The sequence below is a fragment of the Perognathus longimembris genome, chromosome 1, assembly GCF_023159225.1.
Source record: "Perognathus longimembris pacificus isolate PPM17 chromosome 1, ASM2315922v1, whole genome shotgun sequence".
Taxonomy (NCBI): Eukaryota; Metazoa; Chordata; class Mammalia; order Rodentia; family Heteromyidae; genus Perognathus; species Perognathus longimembris.
This window is the reverse complement of record NC_063161.1, coordinates 154,100,157-154,125,149: the sequence shown is the minus strand read 5'-3', so window position 1 is coordinate 154,125,149 and position 24,993 is coordinate 154,100,157. Positions and strand designations below refer to the sequence as shown.

Sequence of the window (24,993 nt, the reverse complement as noted above, 5' to 3'; positions counted from 1 at the left end):
CAGGGAAAACACTATCAAGATATTTACCAATATCAGAAAGGTTTATTTCTGAATAGCTGAATTATAAATGATTTTATTTTCTTCTTTGCAATTTTCTAAATTTTGCAAAACTTCTAAGTAAGACTTTTCCAAATAGAAAAAAGTTAAAAGATAGAGGAGATGAGTATTTTATAGGCATTTGTAGAAAATCTTACCTTATGAATATCCTGAGTCTTTTTGCCTTTGGGTACTATTCCACTGTTTTGATTTCCTCTTTATCACTATTTTAGCATTATGATTATTATAATTCTGTGTATTTATATTTCTTAATTTTTTACTGTCTTGAATATATGCTTATAATTTTCCTCAAACTTGAAAGTGTGTTTTGGCATTATTTTCTCAAATATTATTCTTGCCCATTCTCTTAATCTGCTTCTCAGAGCCCAGTTCAAAATGTGTTAGAATCTTGATATTATTATCGAAGCTTCTTACATTTTATATTTGTAAATAATTGTTCATAAATGTTTTGGCAACTTTGTGTTCAAGGTCTCCATGACTTCTCCATTTCTTGGTTCTATATCAGTTGACCAATTCATTTCCACATTTTAATTTTTTTATTTCATATTACCTAAGAAATTGCTCATATTATTTTGTACACTTAATATTATTTGCATTTACCATTGTTTGAATACTTTCTGTTTCTTCTTATTTCTTGCATTTGTTTACATTTATTTAATTTATTATTTTTTTTTTATCAGTAGTGGGGCTTGAACTCTGGGCCTGGGCACTGTCCCTGAGCTCCTCAGCTCAAGGCTAGCTCTCTACCACTAGAGTCACAGCACCTGGCTTATTTTTTTTATTTTTGCCAGTCCTGGGGCTTGGACTCAGGGCCTGAGCACTGTCCCTGGCTTTTATGCTCAAGGCTAGCACTCTACCACTTGAGCCACAGCGGCACTTCCGGCTTTTTCTGTTTATGTGGTGCTAAGGAATCGAACCCAGGGCTTCATGCATGCAAGGCAAGCACTCTACCACTAAGCCATGTTCCCAGCCCCCACCTGGTTTATTTATTTATTTTTGTTGGAATTGGGTCTTGAACTCTGGGCCCAGGTGTTGTCCCTAGTGCTCAAACTAGTACTCTACCACTTGACCCGCAGCTCCACTTACAGCTTTTTTTGGTAGTTTAGTAGAGATAGGAGTCTCACAGACTTTGCTGCCTGGGCTGGCTTTGAACTGCCATCCTGGGCTGGGGATATGGCCTAGTGGCAAGAGTGCTTGCCTTGAACTGCCATCCTCAGATTTCCACCTCCTGAGTAGCTAAGATTACAAACATGAGCCACCAGTTCCTGTCTTAATTATTTTATTTCTAACCTATTATTCCTTCTTATATTTTTTCAAATGTACCTCCAATGAATTTTCCTTTGTTTTTATTGTTTCTAAAGTGTCACCATTTGCCTGTAATTTCTGAGTTATATATCTTAAGTTTGATATTTGCTTTCCTTCGGTAATGTGTGTATGGGGGGGTGTTTCTGTTAATCGCTTTTCTCTTATTTTTCTGTTGAGAAATCATCTACTAGATTTATTTGTCACATTTTCTTTTTTTTTCTTATTTATTGTCAAAGTGATGTACAGAGAGGTTACAGTTTCATACGTTAGGCATTGGATACATTTCTTGTACTGTTTGTTACCTCCTCCCTCATTCCCCCCTCCCCGCTCCTCTTTTCCCTTTCCTCCCATGAGTTGTTCAGTTGGTTTACACCAAACAGTTTTGCAAGTATTGCTTTTGTAGTCGTTTGTCTTTTTATCCTGTGTCTTTTTGTCCTGTATTATTTGTCACATTTTCTGATTGAGGAAGACATTTCTTTCCTCTATATGCTGTGGTCACTGACTCAGATGCAGCTTTACTGTGGTGTGGCCTGATGCTGTTTACTTTTATTTACTTGTTTTATTTATCTGGCTTCAGGTTCATGGTTTCTTGGATCTGTAGATTGACATATTTTGTGTATTTTGAAATACAGCCATTATGTCTCTAATATTATTTCTTCTCCTCTCTCTGTCCCTCCTTCTCTTCCTCCTTTTTTTGTCATTTGTTTTTTTAAATGCCTGCAGAATAGATGTGGTAGAGAAACATTAAAAATGCTAGCTGTGGGCCAGGTGCTGGCAGTTTATGCCTCTAATCCTAGCCACTCAGGAGACTGAGAGCTGAGGATCCCACTTTGAAGCAAGGTGGGCAGACAAAGCCACATGACTCTTATCTCTATTACCAAGCCCAAAGCCCAAAGTAGAGTACCATCTTTGGAGGAAAAAGCTTTGAGTTCATGCCTCAATACCAGCACAAAAACCAAGCCAAAACAAAAACACAAAAACTTCCAAACCCTTTAATATCATTAAGTACACATGAAACCAAAGAGTGATGTGATTAAAGACCCCAAGTCTCCAAACTGCACCAATAGCCTTGTTTGTTTTTCTTGCAGGTTAAGTTTAGTGAACTGACCGTTGACATGTTCCGGATGTTACAAGCCCTAGAACGCGAGCCAATGAATTTAGCTTCTCAAATGAATAAACCAGGAATGCAGGTGATCTGCTCCCTACGTTTCCAAGTGTGCTTTCTCCTGCTGCTTCTGCTTTCCCTTGGGTGAATGGTGTGAATGAAAGCATTCGCTTTATGAGACATGGGGAAATAGAGAAGCATAGTCATAGTGAGCAAGACAATCGATATTTGACATAGAGGAGATGGAAAGTAGGCATTGTAACTCATCTTTCAAACAAAGCTTTGTACATATGTTGCTCTTTATGTGGAAATGCAGGAGTCAGCTGACAAGCCTGCCCGGCGAGAAAACCCCCACAAATATCTGCTCTACAAACCCACCTTCAGCCAGCTGTACACATTCTTAGCAGCATCTTTTAAGGTATGTGTAGAGTCCAGTACTATCTTCTGCTGGGGGAAAAGGATGTCTGGTGGAATCTGAGAGTCACTCTTCAGATATATAGTCAAGAGGTCAGGTGAAATATGATACGGACAACTGACTCTAGACAGTAATCTGAATCACATAGCTATCTGGGGGATGAAAGTTGCTTATGGTGTCATAATGTTGTTGCCATGTTTTGATCACTAGACCACTTTACGTTTAACAGTCAATGCAGACCTGAGAAGCTAGCAAATTGTATAGCATATCTCATATCCAAGAAGCCCTAGGAAACAGTCTCTGTAGAAGGGAGAGATGTGCACACCTGTAATTCCAGAACTCAAAAGGCAGAGGTAGGATTGTGAAGAAGAATGGGAGTGGTAGTGCATACCTGTAATCCAGTACTTGGAAGCCAGAAGTAGAAGGATTGAGAGTTTGAGGCCATTGTAGGCTATCTTCTCTCCAAATAAATAAAGAAAAGAAGAAAAGAAAGAATGATGAAAAACATCAAAGTTGACCTTGATAAACATGTGGAGGAGAGAGCTTGTTTTTAGACCAAATCTTGGTTCTTCATTCTCTGTTCCCAGTTTTCAGAGAACAGTCTCTTAAGGGGTGGGGTGAGGTGGGACATTTGAAGCAGAGACTTGTTTTCCCAGCTGTGGGCAACAGTTTCTCATGATTACTGGTGAACCTTTGCTAAGTGGTTTCAAGTCAGAACCAGGAGTGACTTTCCTAGGAAATGATAACATTACATTATGTTCAGTTACGTTCCTGTTTTCCTCACAACTTTAAAATGTCTTGACCTGTAAATAAAACTGTGTTGTTTTTCCTGTTTGTTGTTTTGTGTATGTGGTTTTCTTTAATTTCAGGAGCTGCCTGCCAATAGTGTGCTTCTGATTTACCTGTCAGCCACTGGCGTTTTCCCCACAGGTCGTTCTGATAGTGAAGGTACAATAAAGGAATGCTCCCATCGTGAGCAGGGCTTGAATTGTCTTTATTTTCTACAAGACGATGGCCCAGAGCCCACAGACCATCTCAAGCTTTCTAAACAGGCGTCCAAATTTAAAAGCTTTGCTTGTTGAGTTGGCAATCTTGGAGATACTCCAGTCTAATTTATTTGCTGAACTATTATGCTTGAAGCCCATAAAGATCAGAAAACCTGGGCTGGGAATGTGGCTTAGTGGTAGAGTGCTTGCCTCATATACATGAAGCCCTGGGTTTGATTCCTCAGCACCACATATATAGAAAAAAGCCAGAAGTGGCACTGTGGCTCCAGTGGTAGAGTGCTAGCCTTGAGCAAAAAAGAAGCCAGGGACAGTGCTCAAGCCCTGAGTCCAAGCCCCAGGACTGGCAAAAAAAAAAAAATCGGAAAATTAATGTATGAAATAGGTGCTTCACTATCAAATTTGCTCAAAATATCTTAATCAGTTAAAGATGTATGAAGTTTTGTGTTTTAAAGTTGGAAAGGGTGAGGAAGTAAGCAAGCTCAGCTATGTGCTAACAACATTGAATTTTTTGTGAGCCTCTAGTGAACTCGGGGTTCTGGTCAGCGGCTATATCATGGCTGAAAGTCTTTGTAGAAATCAGTGTACTTTTGTAACTGTGAAAGTTCAAGTCCTTGTTATGATCTTGCTTTCGGTGCTTTTGGTTTTTTTTCCTTCATTTTATTTTGTTTCTATGGATTCAGTCTGTGGAATATTGGGATGCTGTTTCAGAATAAAAACCTTAAACTATCTACAGAATATATATACATCCAGAAATGGGTTTGAATAGATGATGAGTAACTTGGATGTGAATAAGGCAATCAAATCTTTGGGGAAAAAGAATTAACATTTTAAACATTTTCCTCCTCATTTGTTTGTTGAAGTTTGCATTCCTTTATAAAATGCATGTCCCTGCCATCTTCCTTGCATGAGTACAGATTCTCTTAAAATGAAAACAAAACAGAATAAATTACCATAGTTGTCACTTTAGAGTTGCATTGAAAAGTTAGTAATTTTATTTATAAACGATTATTTCTGTGTCTTCCAACATGTAACAAGTTCCTGGATCCCTTCTTTAGCATACTGACCACCTTTTCAAATTATAATGGATAAGCAGGGCACCTGTGACTCAAACCTATAATCCTAGCTACTCAAGAAGCTGAGAATTAAGGATTGTGGTTTGAAGCCAGCCCTGACAGGAAAGCCCATGAGACTCTATCTCCATCAAACCAGCAAAAGGCTATAAAGGGAGCTGTGGCTCTACCCTTAAGAAAAAGAATCTCAGAGACAGCATCTGGGCTCTCAGTTCAAGCTCCAGGACTGAACAACAACAACAAAAATTATAATGTCTAATAATAGAATGATCCTTTTGGAGAGATTTCCTGAATGGCTAAACATTGCTGTTCTCATTGGACACAAGTGGACTGATTCATACAGCCTGTGGGAAAAGGCCAAAATCAAAACCAAACGAACACAGTCCACTGATAAGATTCACCCGCTCAAATATTGCAATATTTGAAGGATTTGAAGGATTTTTGGTTGAGAATTTTCATGCTCCACTAATGTTTTTCTCTAAATTTTGCAGTTGTCTAGTTTTAAATTATATTTAAATTGGGCTGGGGATATAGCCTAGTGGCAAGAGTGCCTGCCTCGGATACACGAGGCCCTAGGTTCGATTCCCCAGCACCACATATACAGAAAACGGCCAGAAGCGGCGCTGTGGCTCAAGTGGCAGAGTGGTAGCCTTGAGCGGGAAGAAGCCAGGGACAGTGCTCAGGCCCTGAGTCCAAGGCCCAGGACTGGCCAAAAAAAAAAAAAAATTATATTTAAATTATATTTCTTTGAGCCAGAGATCTAGTAAATTCATGAGAATTTCTTAATCCCAGGAGATCAAAACCAGCTTGGAAAAATACATACAGAGAAAGAGAGAGAGAGAGATGTGTGCACATATGTACATATTTACACACATATTTTGAAGTTTAAGATTTTAGTGTGCAACTCTTTTTAAAGTAATTTTGTTTAAAAGACATTTAAATTTTACTCGCATTGTAGAAAACATTTTGAACATCCCTTTTACTAAGATTAATGGGGCTCAGTAAATTCTTGTTTTGTTTGTCATTATATTCTATTTGAAGAACTGATGAATAATTAAATGATTTTTTAATGTTGAATAAGCAACATGCTGAATCATTTAAATATCACATTAAATTAAAATATTAGATTCTAAAATAATTAGACTGCTTTGCAATTATCTTCCAGTTTGTATAATGAGAGATTCCTGCAATACTTTTGCATCTGAATATCAGATCCATGTTACCCTCCAGCTGAATTCTAGGATTCTCCCTTTGTTTTGATAGGCCCTTATGACTTTGGAGGTGTTCTTACCAATAGCAACCGGGACATTATAAATGGAGATGCTATCCACAAAAGAAACCAGTCTCACAAGGAAATGCACTGGTATGTATTTGTGTCACCTCTGCTGTAAGAATCCTAGCTCTCCTTTTCAAAACAGTAAGTGAAGTGGAGACTTTCACTGCTACTAGGATAATTCCCTCCAACTACCATTAATAACACTGAGATACCAGCAATGTTTCAGTGTTGGATTAACATGGAAAACTAGAACCACATTGAGAAAATATTTTTTAGTTTCTATTATATATATGGCACTGTCATTAGGAATATAACAGTGAACAAAATTTTTTTCTAATAAGGACAGCACATATGTCAATATGAACTTTTTTCATCAATATGGTCTTTGGAATTTAGTAGTAGTGGTGGTGGTGGTGGTGGTGGTGGTGGAGATCAAACCTACAACCCTACACAAGCTAGGCAAAGTACTCTGCCACTGAGTAACATGCCCAGCCAATATAAAGTTTTAAGTACAGTTCTGTTGGTTTGGTAGAACACAAATTTATTTACTTATGTGGTTTCAACTATTAAAGTTTGCTTTCTTTATAAGAAAATACCTTCACACGGCTTGGGCCATTATTGTGCTTAGAATTTTTCTAGTTGAGAAAAGCGCGAATATAAAAAAAAATGGTTCATATAATCATAGCCTATAATCACAACTACTCCAGAGGTATAGATTGTAAAGATCATGAGGGTAACCCTGGAAAAAATTTAGCAAGTCTCCATCTCAACTAAGCTATGTGTGGTGGTATTCATCTGCAATGTCAGCTATGCAAAAGGCTCTAGGTAGGAATGTTGTGCCAAGTCGCAAGACCACCCCCAAGAAGACCACCGAGATTCAGACACTCCGAAATGCAAAAGCAAGGCAAGGCTTTATTTAACGAGCTGCCAACTCGGGCCTCGTCCTACCCACCGACACAGCGGAGGTTAGGAGGAAGCCCCGAGCTGTGATTACACAGGGCTTATAAAGGCAAAGAACAAGGTTACAACAATCAGGTGTGCAAGCAAGATTAGGACACAGGTACAAATCTGATTGGCTCAGGGTTTAATTCTAAAATGGGGTTCACGTGTCTGGCACTTCATTTCCCCCTTTTTCTTTTTTTCTTTTTTTTTTTTTTTTTTTTTTTTTGCCAGTCCTGGGCCTTGGACTCAGGGCCTGAGCACTGTCCCTGGCTTCTTCCCGCTCAAGGCTAGCACTCTGCCGCTTGAGCCACAGCACCACTTCTGGCCTTTTTCTGTATATGTGGTGCTGGGGAATCGAACCTAGGGCCTCGTGTATCCGAGGCAGGCACTCTTGCCACTAGGCCATATCCCCAGCCCCCCCTTTTTCTTTTTGGTACCTTGGGAGCCAATCATGGCTCCATTCTGTCCATTTCAATGGCTTGCATGTCTAGGGGATGATATAGAGGTAAGGCATGGGCCAGTAGGGCCCAATGTAGTAACCAAAGGGCCTGTCACCATTTCTTACAAGAATAGTCTCTGTACCTCTGTTTTGCATGCCTCTAGTTTATCCTGCCTCATCTTCCCAAAAACAACTCTGGTCCCTTGATTTTAAAGGGGGGCTGATGGGTGAAGATCATCCATCTTCTGTAACTTCTTCAGGCTGACTCAGGGGCGTAGACCTTACCTAGCCAGGAACCTATAACCTTAGTCTCAGTCTAACTTTCTTTTCTTGAGGCGAAGGCAAAGCGGCTGAGTTGGGTGCTTGGAGACCTCCCATGTTCCATCACGGTAGTTGTCATCCAGGGCAAAGGGGTCAGCTGGCCTGGCGTAGAAGCAATGAACCCAAGTGGCGATGCCGTCTAGGGTCCCTTCCACCGTGGTTCTAAGGAGTTCAGTCCCCTGGTCTGAATAAATGGGGGATAGGGACAGAAGCAGAATCACATAATGCCTTAAGTTGGGATCACATTCACAGGGCTTATAAAGGCAAAGAACAAGGTTACAACAATCAGGTGTGCAAGCAAGATTAGGACACAGGTACAAATCTGATTGGCTCAGGGTTTAATTCTAAAATGGGGTTCACGTGTCTGGCACTTCAGGAAGTTTTGATACGAATGGACCATACCTGAAAAAATAACTATAGCAAAAATGGACTAGAGACATGATTCAAGTGGTAGAAAACCTGCCTAGGAAGCACAAGGCCCTGTGTTCAAACCTAGTACCAAAAAATGACTTATCTGAAATTCCATATATGATAACATTTTACATAAAAGTAGGAACTGTTCAATATTAAAGAAACGGGAATAGAGACCATGTCGGATGTCAAAATGTCCTTCACGTCTGTGTTCTTGTTGACTTTAATCCTAAATTACTTATTTTAGAAAAACTTAACAGATATGTGAATTGTACTTAACAGCATTAACTATCAAGGAAATGCAAATTAAAAACCATAATCACATACTGTTTGTTTATCATCTGTTATCCAAAGATAAGTATGCGTTGGTGAGGATGTGGAGAACCAGGAATCCTTGTAGAGTTTGAGTCAGGAATCCTTCTAGAGTGTGAGTTGGTACAATCATGGTAGAAAACACCAGGGAAGTTCCTCAAAGCATTAAGTACAGGTTGCTTGTGGTGACACAAAACTTATGTAATCCTTAAACTTTGGGGGCTAAGGCAGGGAATTCAAGAGTTTGAATTGTAGCCAGGGGCTAAATAAATAGTGAGACCCTGTCTTAAGAAAAAGAAAAAAAGAACTAAAAATATAACTTATCGTGTGACCAGGGATCCCATTTCTGAGTATTTATCCAAAGAAAATGAAGTTACAGTACTCTTTGAAGTGTGCCTAAGAGATATTTGCAGTCCTGACTTCATTACAACATTCTTTTTTTTTTTTTTGCCAGGGGCTTGAACTTAGGGCCTGGGCACTGTCCTTGAGCTTCTTTTGCTCAAGGCTAGCACTCTACCACTTGAGCCACAGCACCACTTCAGCTTTTTCTGTTATGCGGTACTGAGGAATAGAACCCAGGAATCCATGCATGCTAGGCAAGCACTCTGCCACTAAGCCGCATTTCCAGCCCCCATTACAACATTCTTGAAAGTCATGATACAGAAACAACCTAAGTGTTTGACATAGCATGCACATACACACACATATGCATGCATACAGACTGGAATATTATTCAACATTGGCAAAAGTTAATCCTAATGTTTGTGAAATCATGTGTGAACCTAGAGGACATTAAGCAAAATTAAGCACATACATGTGATTTTTTTTTCTCAGCCATGAGGCTTGAACTCAGGAACTGGATGCTGTCCCTGGGGCTAGCTCTGACTTAAGTAGGATAACAGGCCCACACCAACACACCCAGATTACTGATTGGACTCTCATTTGTTTCCAAGGTATCTTTGAACCACAACCCTCTCAATCTCAGCCTTCCAAGTAGCTATTTACTACACCCATCTAGTTTAGCTATTCTTAAATAATAATTGTCTCTCAACATTTTTTCAGGTCAACTCAGATTGTCCCAGTAAATGTAGACATGTTTTGTTCTCTCTATAATTCCTCTTTGGTTTTCTCCCAGTGCTGTGATTAAGAGCCCTGATCAGGATTTCTAAGCCTTGGCTGCCATAGTTGTGCCATCGCTCACAGTTGTTGTTGTTTCTACAGCCTTCATCCTGGAGACCTATACCCTTTCACAAGGAAGCCCCTGTTCATCATTGTGGACTCTTCCAACAGTGTCGCCTATAAGGTGAGAGAAAGTAGTACACACAGGCACCAGCCAAGGGCGCCCCTTGGAGCCTGTGCCTTTTTATTGTGCTTTTTTTTTTTTTAAACTTAATTTACACAGTTCGGATTTAGTGTTTCTTTTCTTTTGAGGTTGTGCATGCTAGTCAGGATCTGGTGCTATGAATAGAAACAAGAAGAAAACGCATGAATGGACACTCAGTGGAAAATAATAAATCCTCCTGCAGGAAAAAAATAATCAAGATTTCCAAGATGTCTGGTGGAAGGTTTATTTTTGTTTTATAACCCAGAATAATATTCTTTTATAGAGGTAGAGACATATGAGTGAATTTTATTTTCTAGTTTTCAAATGTTTTCCCTTTCTACACACTGAGCTGCTATAATTTAAGTAAAACTGTCTCACCTTACATGGTGATAGCCTTTGAATATTAACATATTGTTTTACATATGATTGATTTTTTTTAAATTATGACAATATTGAATGCTGTAAGAATAATCTAACATGTCCTTTTTAAAAATATTTTGCTATTAAAACAATGATTTTCTTAAGAGAATTATAGGAGTTAAACATGTTGAAGTTGGTTGTTAGAGTTCAACCTGTAAGAGTTGATAGGAGCTGGGAGGTGGTGGCTCATGCTACTCAGGAGGCTGAGATCTGAGGATCAAGGCCAGCCCGGGCGAAAAGTCGGCAAGACTCTTACCTCCAATTAGCCACCAGAAAACCAGAAGTAGTGCTGTGGCTCAAGTTGTAGAGTGCTACACTTGAGTTGAAGAGCTCAGGGACAGTGCCCAGGCCCTGAGTTCAAGCCTCATTATCGACAATAATAATAATAACCAAAAGAGTTGATAGGACATTGAAAACACAACCTTTAGAGTGCTTTGTGTGGTATTGGAATGTGTCATTGGTGAAGCCTTTGTCCCAATACCTGCTGGTGCTCAGGCCTAGATAGACACAAAGCTGTTTCTGTATGGGTGTTCATGGGCACTGACAATATGCAGAAGCAAATAGTAGTTGATTTCAGGACTGGAAATATCTGATCATTAAGAAGGATGGCCAAGCTGGGAGCCATCTGGGCAGGAAAGGCCATGAGACTCTTATCTCCAATTAACCACCAGAAAACTAGAAATGGAGCTGTGGCTCAAAGTGGTATAGTGCTAGCTTTGAGCAAAAGAGCTCAAAGATAGTGCCTAGGCTCTGAGTTCAAGCCCTACAACAGACAAAAATAGGGATGACCCCAAGTACATGGTTTGCATTTGCTTTCGTGATTCATTCCTTTTTTGTTTTTGTTTTTGCCAGTCCTGGGGCTTGGACTCAAGGCCTGAGCACGGTCCCTGGCTTCTTTTTGCTCTAGGCTAGCACTCTGCCACTGGAAGCACAGCTCCACTTCTGGCCTTTTCTATATACGTGATGCTGAGGGTTCGAATCCAGGGCTTCATGTATACCAGGCAAGCACTCTTGCCACTAGGCCATATTCCCAGCTCTGATTCATTTCTTTTTTAACATTAAAATGATAACATCGAGCCCACTCTCAATTTTAAAGCTTATTACTTCTTGCTACCCACTTTTTAAAGTTTAATAATAGAATTTTTGAGTTTTAGGGAAAGTAAGTGTCTACTTTCTTTTGTGTATTGCTTAGAAGGTAGGAGAGGATGAGAGGTTACTGAAGGAAAAGGTTTAAACTTTTAAAGCCAAGAGTCCAAGCAAATGTGTTTCATCACAAAAGTGATAGTATACATTATTCTGTGTCTTTGTCAATGAAAAGGAATTGGTTATTATAGTCTGATAATAGGACAGAATGTATTGATACACCAAATCAAGTTCATTCCTTAACATGAATTTTTGCATTTAGAAAATTTTAATAATGCATTTATTCCTCTCAATAATACATCATTATTGAATGCCACCTTTCGCAGTCTCACATATGTCTTCTATCATATGTGCATCATAATCTCAATCTAGATTTCAGTAATCTGATGAACAGAAAACTATTGAAATTGTTTGAAAACAATTTGTTTTAAACTATTGACATTATTTTGTGCCATATAGTACCATTACTTTAAAGAATGAAACCTTCCAGAATATACTGTTCTTGAGAAATAAAGTTCAGAGTACATTACAGTTGGCAAGTCAGAACATAACAGAGAGAAAGTTTGGCCCTTTTAAAAATTAGTATTGTTGGCCTGGCGATGGTGGCTCGTGCCTGTAATCCTAGCTACTCAGGAGGCCGAGACCTGAGAATCAAGGTTCAGAGCCAGCCTAGGCAAGAAAGTTTGTGAGACTCTTATCTCCAGTGCACCACCAGAAAACTAGAAATGGAGTTATGGCTCAAGTGGTAGAGTGCTAGCTCAGGCCCCGAATTCAGGCCCCAGGACTGGCACCAAAACCCCCTCAGTTTCAGTGGTCAAATTCCAGTTCTCCCTGTTGCCCCAAAACAGTATCTATCTGCTTGAAGTTGGTTTTAAGTATTAATAAATCAGTATAATATAATTTTAGAATGAGTTAACTTCTAAGAACATAGAATATCTTTTCATTTATTTATCTTCATTTTCTTAGTAGTATTTAGGCTTTCTTTTTCCTTTTTTTTCAGTGGCACCTGGATTTGAACTCGGGGCCTTGTGCTTGCTTGGAAGGCAGCCACTCTACACTCTAGTACTTGAGCCATATCCCTAGCCCTTTTTTTAAAAATCTTTTTTTTTTTTTTTTTTTTTTTTTTTTTTTTTTTTTTTTTTGCCAGTCCTGGGCCTTGGACTCAGGGCCTGAGCACTGTCCCTGGCTTCTTCTTGCTCAAGGCTAGCACTCTGCCACTTGAGCCAAAGCGCCACTTCTGGCCATTTTCTGTATATGTGGTGCTGGGGAATCAAACCTAGGGCCTCATGTATACGAGGCAAGCACTCTAGCCACTAGGCCATATCTCCAGCCCTAAAAATCATTTTTAAATGTTACTTTACCAAGCAGTTTATCATTTTACTCATGAGTTTACTATGTAGATCTGTTGTTAGGAAAAAGACATCCTTCCTTATGCAAAGTGCTTTAGTCAGTTTAGTTCTTACTATAATTAACACATTGCCATTCTGGCATTACACTTTATCTTATGTGAGCTGTGAAAGATCACGTAATCCTCAGAGATGGATCCAGTCCTCACGAGATACCAGTAAATCAGAGTTTAGAGGCTAAAATCAGAGTTTAGTTTGAGGTGAAAAGCCAAGATTCTACGTTTGGGAAAATTTACCCTTTCATGTCTTGTGTTGTTGCCAGAAGAGGCGACCTCTTGGTAGACAATTGTGTATTCTAAATCAGTAGTTGAATAAGAACAGATAACTATTGGGCGAGAAGCTCTTTTTATTAGCATAGTCATAGGTATGCATGAAGTATGTCTGAGGGCTGTTGTTTCCACATTTTCTTAGAAGAACCCAGTCTGTAACCAGTGATGTGTTTTGACAAATTTCAAAGTAGCTCCCACTGGTCAGATGTTTAATACAATTTTTAAATTCTTATATATTACAGAATTTCACAAACTTGTTTGGACAGCCGCTAGTCTGCTTGCTTTCTCCCACGGCATATCCAAAAGCTTTACAAGGTATGATCTCTCATTGCCTGATATATATAGTATCTGTTTGTGAGCCAAATCTACATTTTGAGGAATACTGATCTTTGTTTTCCCTCCCATGCTGATTAAGTGTGGATTTATGCTGTTTAATATGGCAGGTGTCAAACTGAACTATACCCAGAAGCCTTGCCAACAACCAGACTTCCTTAATGTGCCTTGAAATAATTCCTGTCTGAGCAAGAGTGGTTTTGGTCCCTTGCTGTTGGGGAACTCATGAACCATAATTTAAAATTTTGTTTTGCAGGCGTTTGTCTTGATTTGCTTGTTGTATTTTCTACATCTTTGGTTATATATTTAGGCATCTTTGAAGGCCATGAGATTTCTGATCTAGGAAACTTCCCAGCTTTTTTGCTTAAGAGGTAGGATAACCTAATTGGTACAACGTAGAAGAGCCTATCCCCCACTCACCCACCCACTAAATTTTTACCTGGTACTATTTAAATGAAAGAACGTCTTCCAAATCTGCCAGAAGGACAATTTTGTTTGGGCCATTTTTCTAGTGGCTGCAAATCAAAAGACCTTTTGCCCTTAGTAACTTGTCCTTAATAGGAAACATAAAGTGTAATTCTAACTCCCAGTCATTTCGTAGGTAACATACTCAGCAAGCTTACCACTGTCTTAGCAGTACTTGTCACTGTTTCGCTATCTCCCTGACTGTGAATAGTGCCGATGTCTCTCTGTGGGAGATGGCATTGTACTGCCACCTCCCAGCCCTGAAGTCCTGTCTGCTGACATAGTTTGACACAGGAAGTGAAGGTCAGCATTTGAATGCCTGAGAGAAGCTGGAGACTTTCACCGTTGTTTTAAGGTAAGTTCTGCTGCTTAACAGGGAAAAAAAAACACATAGAAATACTAAGTTCATGTAGCTACAAACCAAATTCCTAAGGGATAGAACTTACCTTCAAACAACGGTAAAATTCTCCTGCTTTGAGGATTTTGTCATCCTGCTTGTCATTTGTGGATGGGCTCTATTCAGCCCAACTAGTTGAGAGTGCAATCCATCTGTTGTGTCCTGATGTAGTTTTGTAGAAAACTACATCATCAAATGGGTTAATGACAACATTAGTTGGCCTGAAAGACTTCATTGTATAGACGGAAAAGCACCAACTGCCAGACTGAATTTCAACCTCACCTCTTATTTGCTGTGTGACCTATAGCAGTTACTCAGCCATCTATACTTCAGTTATCTCATCTGTCCAAGGGAAATAATACTAGAACCTACCTTATAGAATAGTGCTAGGTATCCAGAAAGTGCTCTCATGATCATTAGTATGCTTAGTTGTTGTGTGTGTCCTTGATTGACCCTTTTGCCCTGGTATCCTGTCTTTATGCTCTGAAGCTTAGACCTCAAATATCTGAATTAAAATTCTTCACCCACCTAAACACATCTATAGTTCTATTAAGAGAGACATTTAGGGTCTATCCAATGGCATTTTTGCTACTGACCTCTGCAAAAAGATTTGGCCCTCTATCTGGGAACAAGCCTAGCAGTTTACTGCACTTTGGGTGTCAAAAGCCTACAGTTCTGTTATTAGCTAAGACTAGCTTTATTCATTCCATACAGTTACCTAGCATTTATTTATTAGGCTTTGAGCTAGGTAACACAGACAGCACTGGGACCTGATAATGCAGTAGGTTTCTCACAGAACCAGTGTCTAGTAGAAGAGATGACACAGTGCTGTGAGAGGCGCAGGAGCGTTGCCAAGCAGCTGATAACCAGTGCGTGGGGTGAAGCAAGGGGACAAGAAGTCTAAGGTGGACTTCAGGCACGGAGAATCAGATGACAATGAGAGCTGGAAACAAGAGTGTTCCTGCAGAGAAACTGCATGTACTAGGCTTGAGAAAAGAGGGCTTAGGAGTGTACTTAGAGAAGTTAAAGTAGCTTTTCTAGCTGAAGGATAGAGTTTGGGACTATGGGACTGAATGATGAAAAAACTTTTAAGATTTGTTAAGTGATTTTTAAGTAGAGGACAGTGGGTTCTCAGCAAAGAATTTCAGAGAAGTAGCATAAAAGAGCATTTGGTTCACCTACTAGAGAATGAATTGAAGAGGGCCACTACTGGATTAGGGAGATGGTATGGTTGGAGCTGATACTCAGTAACTGATACAATTTGAACCAGCAAGATGTGGCAATGGGCTGCATATGGGAGTGAAAAAGCAAGAAGATAGGAATAAACTTTCAGGTCTCTGGCTCAAGTATTGGTGGGACCAACTGAAGAAGCATGTTTACAAAGAACGAAAGGGGAAGGAATTTGCTTTCAGTTGTGGGCATTAAGCTCAAGGTGCCTTTAACAGGTTGAATTTAGGAGTCTGGTGCAACACTTTCCAATAGAAATATAGAGTGAGTTTCATATATATTTTGTTTAATCTTCTACTACTCACTTTGTTTGTGTGTGTCTGTGTGTGTGTCTGTGTATGTCTGTGTCACTTCTGGAGCTTGAACTCAGATTCTGGGTACTGTCTCTGAGCTTTGGTGCTCAAAGCTAGTGCTCTACCACTTGAGTCACAGCTCTTCTTCCAACTTTTTGGTGTTTCATTGGCGATAACAGTCTCACAGAGTTTCCTGTTTGGCCTGGCTTGGAACTGCGATCCTCAGATCTCAGCCTCCTGAATAGCTAGGATTACAGATATGAGCCACCAGTGCCCAGCTTACCCACTTTTTTTTTAAAACATACACAGAAACAGGTGAATGAGTGTTAGCAATATGCCTTTTTTTTTTTTTAAGCTGTGGTGTTTTGGGCTTTTTTTTTTTTTGTCCTTCCTTTTTGGTACTGGAGACTGAAACTAGGACATTACTAGGCAAACACTTTCCCATTGAGCTACATCCCTGCCCTGCCCAATGTACCTTTTTTTTTTTTTTAACTGAGTCTTTGAAATCTATTGTGTATTCTAGTGTGTCTCAATGTGGACATTTTAATCAACAGACATAAAGGTGGTAATGAAAATCAGAGGAGCCAGTGAGATTAGCAGTGTGTAGAGTCAGAAAGAAATTACTGATACATAGGACTCAGCAGAGAAAAAATAGCTAACCAAAAAGAATGAAAAAGAATTCTAAGAATATGAGTCCATTTCTCTTACATACACAAGGCTCTGATTTAATGTTGGTTCAAAGGAAGTCAATATGCCTGGGGTGTATTTTTGTAGTTGTGTAAAAAAAATTCTGCATTGTTGAATTGCAGTTTAATAATAGCACTTTAATTTACGTCATCGCTATATTAAAATATCCCTCATCTGTGTCTCTTACCTTTTACAATACTGTTATCTATATATGTAACATGTTTTTATTACAGATCAATCTCAACGAGGTAGCCTCTTCACTCTCTTTTTGAACAATCCTCTAATGGCCTTCCTGTTTGTCTCTGGATTGTCAAGCATGCGTAGAGGCCTATGGGAAAAGTGTCAAGAGTACCTTCGGAAAATCAACCGTGATATTGCTCAGCTCCTGACCCATTCACGTTCAATAGGTACCCTACCAATCTAACTGCACACTTAACCAGATGTACTGCTTACCCATCTTAAACTGCTTGAGTTTGTAAAGGGATTTGTCCCAGGCAGGAAAGTTGAGAGAGCTTTCCCGAACTTTCATCACCTTTTTTGAAGTGCAATTTCCATATAAAGCTTTTACTGTCACCTTCTCCTCTTTACAGATCAGGCATTTCTCCAGTTTTTTGGAGATGAATTTCTTCGCTTGCTTCTCACAAGATTTATCTTTTGTTCAGCCACCATGAGAATGCACAAGATTTTTCGGGTAGGTAAAAAAATATTATTAAAGACAAAAGTTTTATTCATTTAAGTGTCAAATACATTAAATAAAATTTAGGTTTACAGAAACTGCTCAAATCTGCCTTTCCCCCCCCCCCTCTCTCTTTCTGGTGCTAAAGATTGACCCCAAGACTTTGAAAAGGGTACTCAAGTGCTATAAAACTGACCTACACCCACATCCACACTGTAAATCTATCTTTTGATATCTATCCCCTCTGTATTACCCTCATGTCTCAATTAAAACCTGAAGCTGCATGCTGTCCCCAAATTAGCTGCTTTGCCTCCTCCCAACTTCTCAAGGCATCCATTCCTAATATTTTTAACATTTCCTATATGTTATAATTGAAAGCATAATTAACCACTAAAGCCATTAATTTGAATGTTTCTCCTGTCATTTTGGCTTCAACACCTTCTTTCACTTAACAAGTTGTATTGGAGTTCATTCCTTACTTCCAGAAAGCTGTCTGTGATTTCTTGGTGACACTGAGTCATACTCATAGCAGTGATATGGACTTCAGCAAACATTTGTGAAACAAATTACTAAATAAATCTTAAGTGAAGTCATATGAAGCTATCATTTTTAGAGATGAAAATGGTTCTAATGTTAATAATTCAGCAGTCAACCAGTATCAAGAAAAGCACATTTTTAAATCACTAATGAATCATCAAAGCTGTATCGTTTTCGTCCATTAAACTCTCCCACTTGATTTTGTTTTCTTCTTTACCTACCAGGAAACACGAAACTACCCAGAGTCATACCCACAACTGCCGCGGGATGAAACAGTGGAGAACCCTCATCTTCAGAAGCACATTTTGGAACTAGCGGCCATCTTGGATGTTCGAAGTGTCTTCTTTGAAAATACCATTGATGACTATTAGAACCAAAACTCTCCTATTGAAACAGTTTTCATTCTCCACAGATTTTAAATGGTGCAGTTTTCTAATGTGATGACAGACACATAGTGTGTTACTTAGTTTTTACTTTTTAATTTAGGACTACCATTTTAAAAGAAAACTGAAAACAAGTTCAAATTTTTAGGGTCACTTAAAATGCAGTCTTTTCAAGTGTCAATCTTGAAATCTTAATTTTTTGGGGGGTTTGTTTTTGACATCTGGATACTTACTTGCAACATCCAATCCTACAACTCCAATAGTCACTTCTCACCCTGAGAAGAGCAAGTTGTTTGTTTTTCATACTGAGGAAAAACCAACACTTACCCTTGGATCTCATATGTCTTACATGAATGTAGTTATTCATAATGATGAAACTGGCCAGCATGAACTACTGAAAATCAAGAACAGTATCCTTCCCTGGTATTTCTTTTCATTCCATATTATTAGGAAAAAATGTGTGATTCTTTGAAGCATGGTGACAGTTCTTGAAATCATTGAATTCCCTTAAATAATGTCAACAATTCAGAAACCTTGGATCAATTTGCCTCAGAAAACTAAATCTTTAATTAGGACTTGAGATGATAATGAAATACTTGGAATGTGTGAGTCCTGTGTTACGTGACATTTGTTTGCATAGTTTTCTTTGAATGCTGGAAATGAAATAGGCAATAACCTTTCAGTAAAAAAAACAACAACAAAAAAACCAATAGTGGTTGATTTCCTAGTAGTGTCTCCAATAGGAATTTTCCTTACACGCTTTAGTTTCTGGTATCACACCAGATTGAAGTCCGCAAATAGTGCAGTTTCTGATCTTTTATGATCTTTTAGCCTAGTACAAGTTTCCTAAGACTTCAATGTTAGATCTGCCTAGTGTCCGTTGAAGGTATCTTGGTGTTAAGAAAGTAAAATGTATGTTGTGTGTTTTTTTTTTCATTAACAGTTTAGGCATATGATTTGATAAAGACTTCCATGGTAGTTTATATTCATGTACAAATGTTATTTTAACTAGGACTCTGTAATATAAAGATTTTTGTGCTTTACTCTCTTTCATCCTCTTCATCACTGCTATAGATATAAAGATTTTTCTCTGCATCCTTTGATGTACAACTTTCAAGTTTAGAAGCTTATGAATCAAAAGGCCTGTTACCTAATAATCTCTGTATGGACTTGCGGCCTACCTCTGGCTGTACCAGGGGAAATGAGGTGATTCATTTTAAAAACCTCTTTCCTATGTCCCTTGGGAATTTTTACTGTAATATGTTATACTTGGTTGTCATTTCTGGCCTAGAGAATCAATTTAGTATTAAGTATACAATACCTGTTCCAATTGGACTACTTTTTCATCCATAATCAAATCATTGTTCATAGATTTAGAAACCTTCTATGTTTCATTTCCATTTTAAAACCTATTATTATTTTGGGTTTTTCTTTTATTCTTTCTGACAGTGTTTGTTTCTAAAACCTTGGGGAAAGTTACTCTTGGAAGAGTTTTCTTTTGCCAATGTATTATTTCTTATTTTCAAATAGATTGCTTCCTTCCCTCCTTCCCCCCCCCCCCCCCCAGTATCTCAGTATAAATTTCCCAGTTTTCCTTTCCTAACAGCACTTACCTGAACTTCAGCAGGAGACTTTCATTAGTTATCTGGCCTCTTGTTCCAGTCATCTCAAAGTTCCATGCTGGTTTTACTCCTTATCACCTCCCATTTTTTTTTCTCTGATGTTAAAAGAATTCTTATTTTCCTGAGCTTTATGTTTACCTGCTAAGCAAAAGGAGCACTGGTCTGAGAACCCGGAGATGTGAGTTTTAATTCTGGCCTTCTTAGTAACTAGAATGATGCCCTGTGATAAATGGCTTCATGTCTCTTGCTTTTCAGCTCTCTGACATGCAAAGAGGAGTGCTTGGTCCAAGGTAATTTCCAATTCTCATCCTACAGTGCGGATTCTTAGTTCCAAAAATACTGATTTGTCCACCATTACCACCAGGAAAGCTCATATCTTGTGTTTTTACTCTAGGCAACATACTTTTCTAGATCATGTTTTCGGATAGTCTGTTTGAGAAAATATCAAGTCCTACTTAGCTGTTTTAGAGACTAGCTCTGAGAGAGAATATCGCAAAGAATCTAGAGCCCAGGGCCATATGCCTTCTAGGCAAAAGCTAGGGCGCCACATCTCCAGCCCTTCATTCCACTTTAGAGGTTTAACTACCAGTAAAAAATTATACTCTCACCTCAGGAGACCATGTTATAATCTAAATTCCCATAGTGATTTCTAAGAAAGATAGATTTGTAATCATGAAAGCTTGTAATAAAAATAAACAAAAATGGGCCAGAGAAATGTTTGGCAGGGTAAAGTAGTACATGTCTATAATCCTAGCACTCAGGGATGAGGCAGGAGGATTGTAAATTCCAGGCAAGTCTAGACTACGTAGTGAAGCCCTGTTTCAAAAAATAAAGTGAACTGAAATGACCTTGAATCTTCAAAGTCAGGGAAACAAATTGCTGAACTATTGTTTCACTTTTGACTTGCAGACATGTAGCTAGTGATTCACGCCTCTAACCCTAACTACTCTGGAGGCTGAGAACTAGAGGATCATAGTTCAAGGCCAGCTTGAGCAGAAAAGACTTTATCTCCAAAATAGCCAGCAAAAGGCAGGGCTGGAGCCATTACTCAAGTGGTAAAGCAAGTATACCTAGCAAGTATGAGATCCCGAGGGCCCAAATTTAATCCCTAGTACCACCCGCAGCCACTTTTCCACAGTTCCTTTGAATCACTGGTGAAGCAAGCAAATTTCTGGGTTCTATGGATAGTTCAATGGTAGAGTGCTTTCCCAGCATGTGCAGAGCCCTGGATTCTACTTTAGCAATAAAAAAAAAAAAGAAGAAGAAGAGAGAGAGGGGGATTCCTTGTCTTAGATCCAGCACTGAATAGGTGAAATCAGGAGAGTTGCAAGTTTGAGGCCAGCTTGGGTTACATAGCAATACCCAGTCTCAAATAAAGAAAAATACAAACAAAATATTCTTGTTTTCAGGAAGCTAATGTCTTGGTGGAGAAATAACGAGCCAGGCTTTGGTGGCTCAGGACTATAATCCTAGCTATTCGAGAGGCTGGGATCTTAGGATCACAGTTTAAAGCCAGCCTGGGCAGGAAAGTCTGTGCGACTCTTATCTCCAGTTAACTACCAAAAAATCCAGAAGTGGAGTTGTAGCTCAATTAGTACATTGCTAGCCTTGACACAAAATCTCAGAGACACTATGTCCAGGTTGAGTTTAACCCCCCCGGGATCAGCACCAAAAATGAGAGTCCGGAGTAGCATGGACAAGAAGGTGACATTTGAAAAACATTTGTCTTTCTTTTTCTTAGGAAAATTTCAAGCACACAGAATTCTGTGTGCTTTTACCCAGCCTCTACATTTTTAGGTGTTAATCAAGGAGGTGGCTTAGTGGGAGTGTGTTTAAATTGTTTTACCACCCCTTCTTTTTTTTTTTTTTTTTGGCCAGTCCTGGGCCTTGGACTCAGGGTCTGAGCACTGTCCCTGGCTTCTTTTTGCCCAAGGCTAGCAGTCTGCCACTTGAGCCACAGCGCCACTTCTGGCCATTTTCTGTATATGTGGTGCTGGGGAATTGAACCCAGGGCCTCATGTATACGAGGCAAACACTCTTGCCACTAGGCCATATCCCCAGCCCTTACCACCCCTTCTTATAAATATTTTTAATTAAGACTGCATATTTGATTTCAGAATTTATAAAAATTTAAATATTAGTACTAAAATCACCAAAGCAATAGGAAACAAGTTGTTGTTTTTTTTCAAACTGCACAAATTTCCCTGGAGATTCTGATATATCCCTAGTCTCTTAAGAACCACAGTTAACAAATTAGAAAGCATAAAATTACAAGAGGTCGGTTACACACACACACACACACACACACACACACACACACACACACCCAAAATGAAGCACAATGGAGTTTTCTTTCCTCACTTATTTCTGAAATTGATAAATCAACAATCTCTCCTCTTTTACAGAAGAGAAATCTGAGATTCAAAAGGCTATGTGATTATTCACAATGATAGAGCTAGAACTAAAACTTAAATCTCCTAATCCTGGCCCCATTTCTCCAGCAGCTCCATTGCTTTCTATAAGAACAAGAAAGAAATGATTGGAGATTTCTATTTTGGCTCAAAAAGTTGTTTCATTTTTCTTATTGTGTCAAATATTGAAACCAATGAATCTGTCCTACCAGGTTTTCTGTTTGTTAATTCTAAATCAGATATTTACCCCGATTTTCATCAGGATATATTCTTTCTATGTGTGTTTTCCTTTGAGAAAGTGGTGCTCTCTAAACCTCTTAAAGCACAGGATTTATTGTGCCCTTTATATTTTTAACCAAGTTGGGATGTTTGGTCATTATAGAAACAAAGAACAATCCATTTGTGTTTGAGGTTTCCTGACCCTTTATCACCCCCTTCCAATGTGGGGGCTACTGCCTGTTTTCTTTATGCAGTAGAATTTCCTGAAACATTAGGTGGCAATTGTGCTGTATTTGAGGTAAAGGGGAAAGTGACAAATCAGATTCTACATATATCAATTTGGGGGCTTTCTCTGGCATCCTCAGAGTTTCACCTTTGACCTCTGTGACTTAGTAACTTTCTGTCTTGGAGAGGTAGTTTCAACTCAGTTGAAAAATCTTGCTCTTAGCCATGGAGACTTAGAATCTGCCTAATAACCAGAGAACATTCTGGACTAGAAATGCAGTGACATACCAAGGTCTGTAATTTGGCTCCTGTCAATAATTCAAAATCATCTGTCCACTGATATGTAAAAGATTTGATATGAGTATGAATGCCTTGAGTCTCCTGGTGATATTTTGGGTGTGCTTGTGTTGCTTTATGCTTTATTTGGACAATATAAAAAGTATTTACATTGAGGGCTGTTTTTTTGACCTTATTTATTTAGAAATCTTATTTTATTTTTAATGGCATGTATATATTTTTGTGATGCTCAATGCAATCTCTGTATACTTCTTGTATATATGTGTACATACTTGTAAATATCTTGGTATGCAAATGAGGTAGTACATGTATATTATATACCCATCCCCATTGTGGGCTGAATTTATTTAAGTTCTGTGAGGACATCCTAGTGGCATTGTTCATGCTGCTCTAGATAGGTTGTGGCTGGATCTCATCCATAGGCCTCTGTTTTGAGGGGCTTGTGTTGGGATAAAATGTGCTCATTTGGAGTTAAAATTGGGATATAAAGATCTTAATAAGAAGCTGGACATTCTTTGTTTGAAAACTACCTGCAAACTTCCATGTAAATTGATGATAAATTATGGGAACATGAAAAACCTAAATATGTGAAACTGAGACACCAGCAGATTCTTAAGCTGTATTTATGCTTCGTTTTCTTGACCCATATTTGAATATGATTGCTGAGTAGTACATCATTTATACCAGGACTCAAGGGGCTTTGGGAAAATTTATTTGAATCATATTTTTAAATAGGTAGCAAAATAATGTTCTTTAAGTAGGGGGAAATAGCTCCTAGTTGCTGTTTCAATGCCTGACTCTAAGTTTTGGAATCATTTTTTCATTAGTATGCCTTGTTTTACATGTGTCTCTGTGAGGCAGAAAAAACAAAGGCATTAGGAAAGAAGATGTAACCTAGGCGTGGTAGAACTTAATGAGGAACTGAGGCTGTTAATCAGTATACTTGGAGCAGCCATGGTAAGTTAGCCCTGTCCCTGTCTTGGCACTTCTAACTGTAGAGTTGTTTTTTGTTGTTTTTTTTCTTACTTGGATTGCACGTCTATGAGTGTACTCATTGGAGAAAATGTTTCCAGTAAATCCAATGCCTTTTATTTTATTTTTGAGTCTCTGTGAGACCATTTGTGTTCTACAGTCTGACCATATATTCCCACATGCATTAGCATTCTGAATATTCCTTGCATGGTAGGCTAGAAAAATCTGGGCCTTCAGACCTCCACCAAGGATGGTAGAGCTGGGGAGGATACAGAAAATATGTGCCGTGCCAATTTATCAATCTGTGGGATATTTCAGAGTATCACTGTTGAGTTACCTCTGTGTTCAGCTGATGTTTGCATGAGTAGATGTTAAGACATGTTTAATAGACACTTCAGTACACTCATTGCAAAAATTAAGTAGAAGTTATTTTAGCATGGTAAAATATAAACTGCACAGCAACTTTTTACCCTCTTTCTCAGAAAATTAAAACTATCTTATCCAATATTAAATCACCTGGAAATAGAGAAATTAGTTCAGAACTCCATTGATTATCCCCCAAAATGTTACTTTCACCTCCTGATATTTTTAGTAGAACAGCCAATTGCTCATAATACTTTTTAATTATAGTATTTAATTTAAAATCAAACCATTATAGCTTTTTGCCTGGAGAAGCATTCCAATGTAATATTATATTATTTCTGAGAAATCATTGAACAAGTAGATAGGGTCTGATGTTTTGTTGTTTCTGCAACCAAATCCTGTTTGTGATTGCTACTCAGCAGAAGACATGCCGTAGTTATTCATGGAACTGACTTAGTTTAATGTGAGCATTCATTTGAGAGAATAGCAGCAACCAAAAGTACAGTGGGAAGCCATGCAGAGTGGTACACACCTGCAATCCCAACCCTCAGGAGGTTAAAGCAGGAGAAACACCGGGTCAGGGCCAGCCTACATAGTCAGTTCATGATTCAAGGTACAGCAGATAAGACTGACACTGTGGCTATGACCTATGACCACACAGTTG

General features: G+C 38.8%; 1 protein-coding gene across 3 annotated transcripts in view; it reads left to right on the top strand.

The window, feature by feature from the left end:
* The window catches only part of Scai (suppressor of cancer cell invasion), a 113,136-nt gene extending 91,749 nt beyond the window's left edge, over positions 1-21,387 (top strand). For 2 of the 3 annotated variants that reach the window (XM_048342687.1, XM_048342697.1), the window contains 9 exons: positions 2,451-2,552; positions 2,784-2,885; positions 3,752-3,830; positions 6,223-6,322; positions 9,882-9,963; positions 13,465-13,537; positions 16,858-17,031; positions 17,215-17,315; positions 18,062-21,387. In XM_048342687.1, the coding sequence (XP_048198644.1) occupies positions 2,451-2,552; positions 2,784-2,885; positions 3,752-3,830; positions 6,223-6,322; positions 9,882-9,963; positions 13,465-13,537; positions 16,858-17,031; positions 17,215-17,315; positions 18,062-18,208 (960 nt within the window). In that variant the 3' untranslated portion in view covers positions 18,209-21,387. Of the gene's footprint in view, positions 1-2,450; positions 2,553-2,783; positions 2,886-3,751; positions 3,831-6,222; positions 6,323-9,881; positions 9,964-13,464; positions 13,538-14,156; positions 15,996-16,857; positions 17,032-17,214; positions 17,316-18,061 lie in introns of those variants that run through there. The other variant, XM_048342706.1, reaches the window with a different exon arrangement.
* Positions 21,388-24,993: the final 3,606 nt, after the last annotated feature.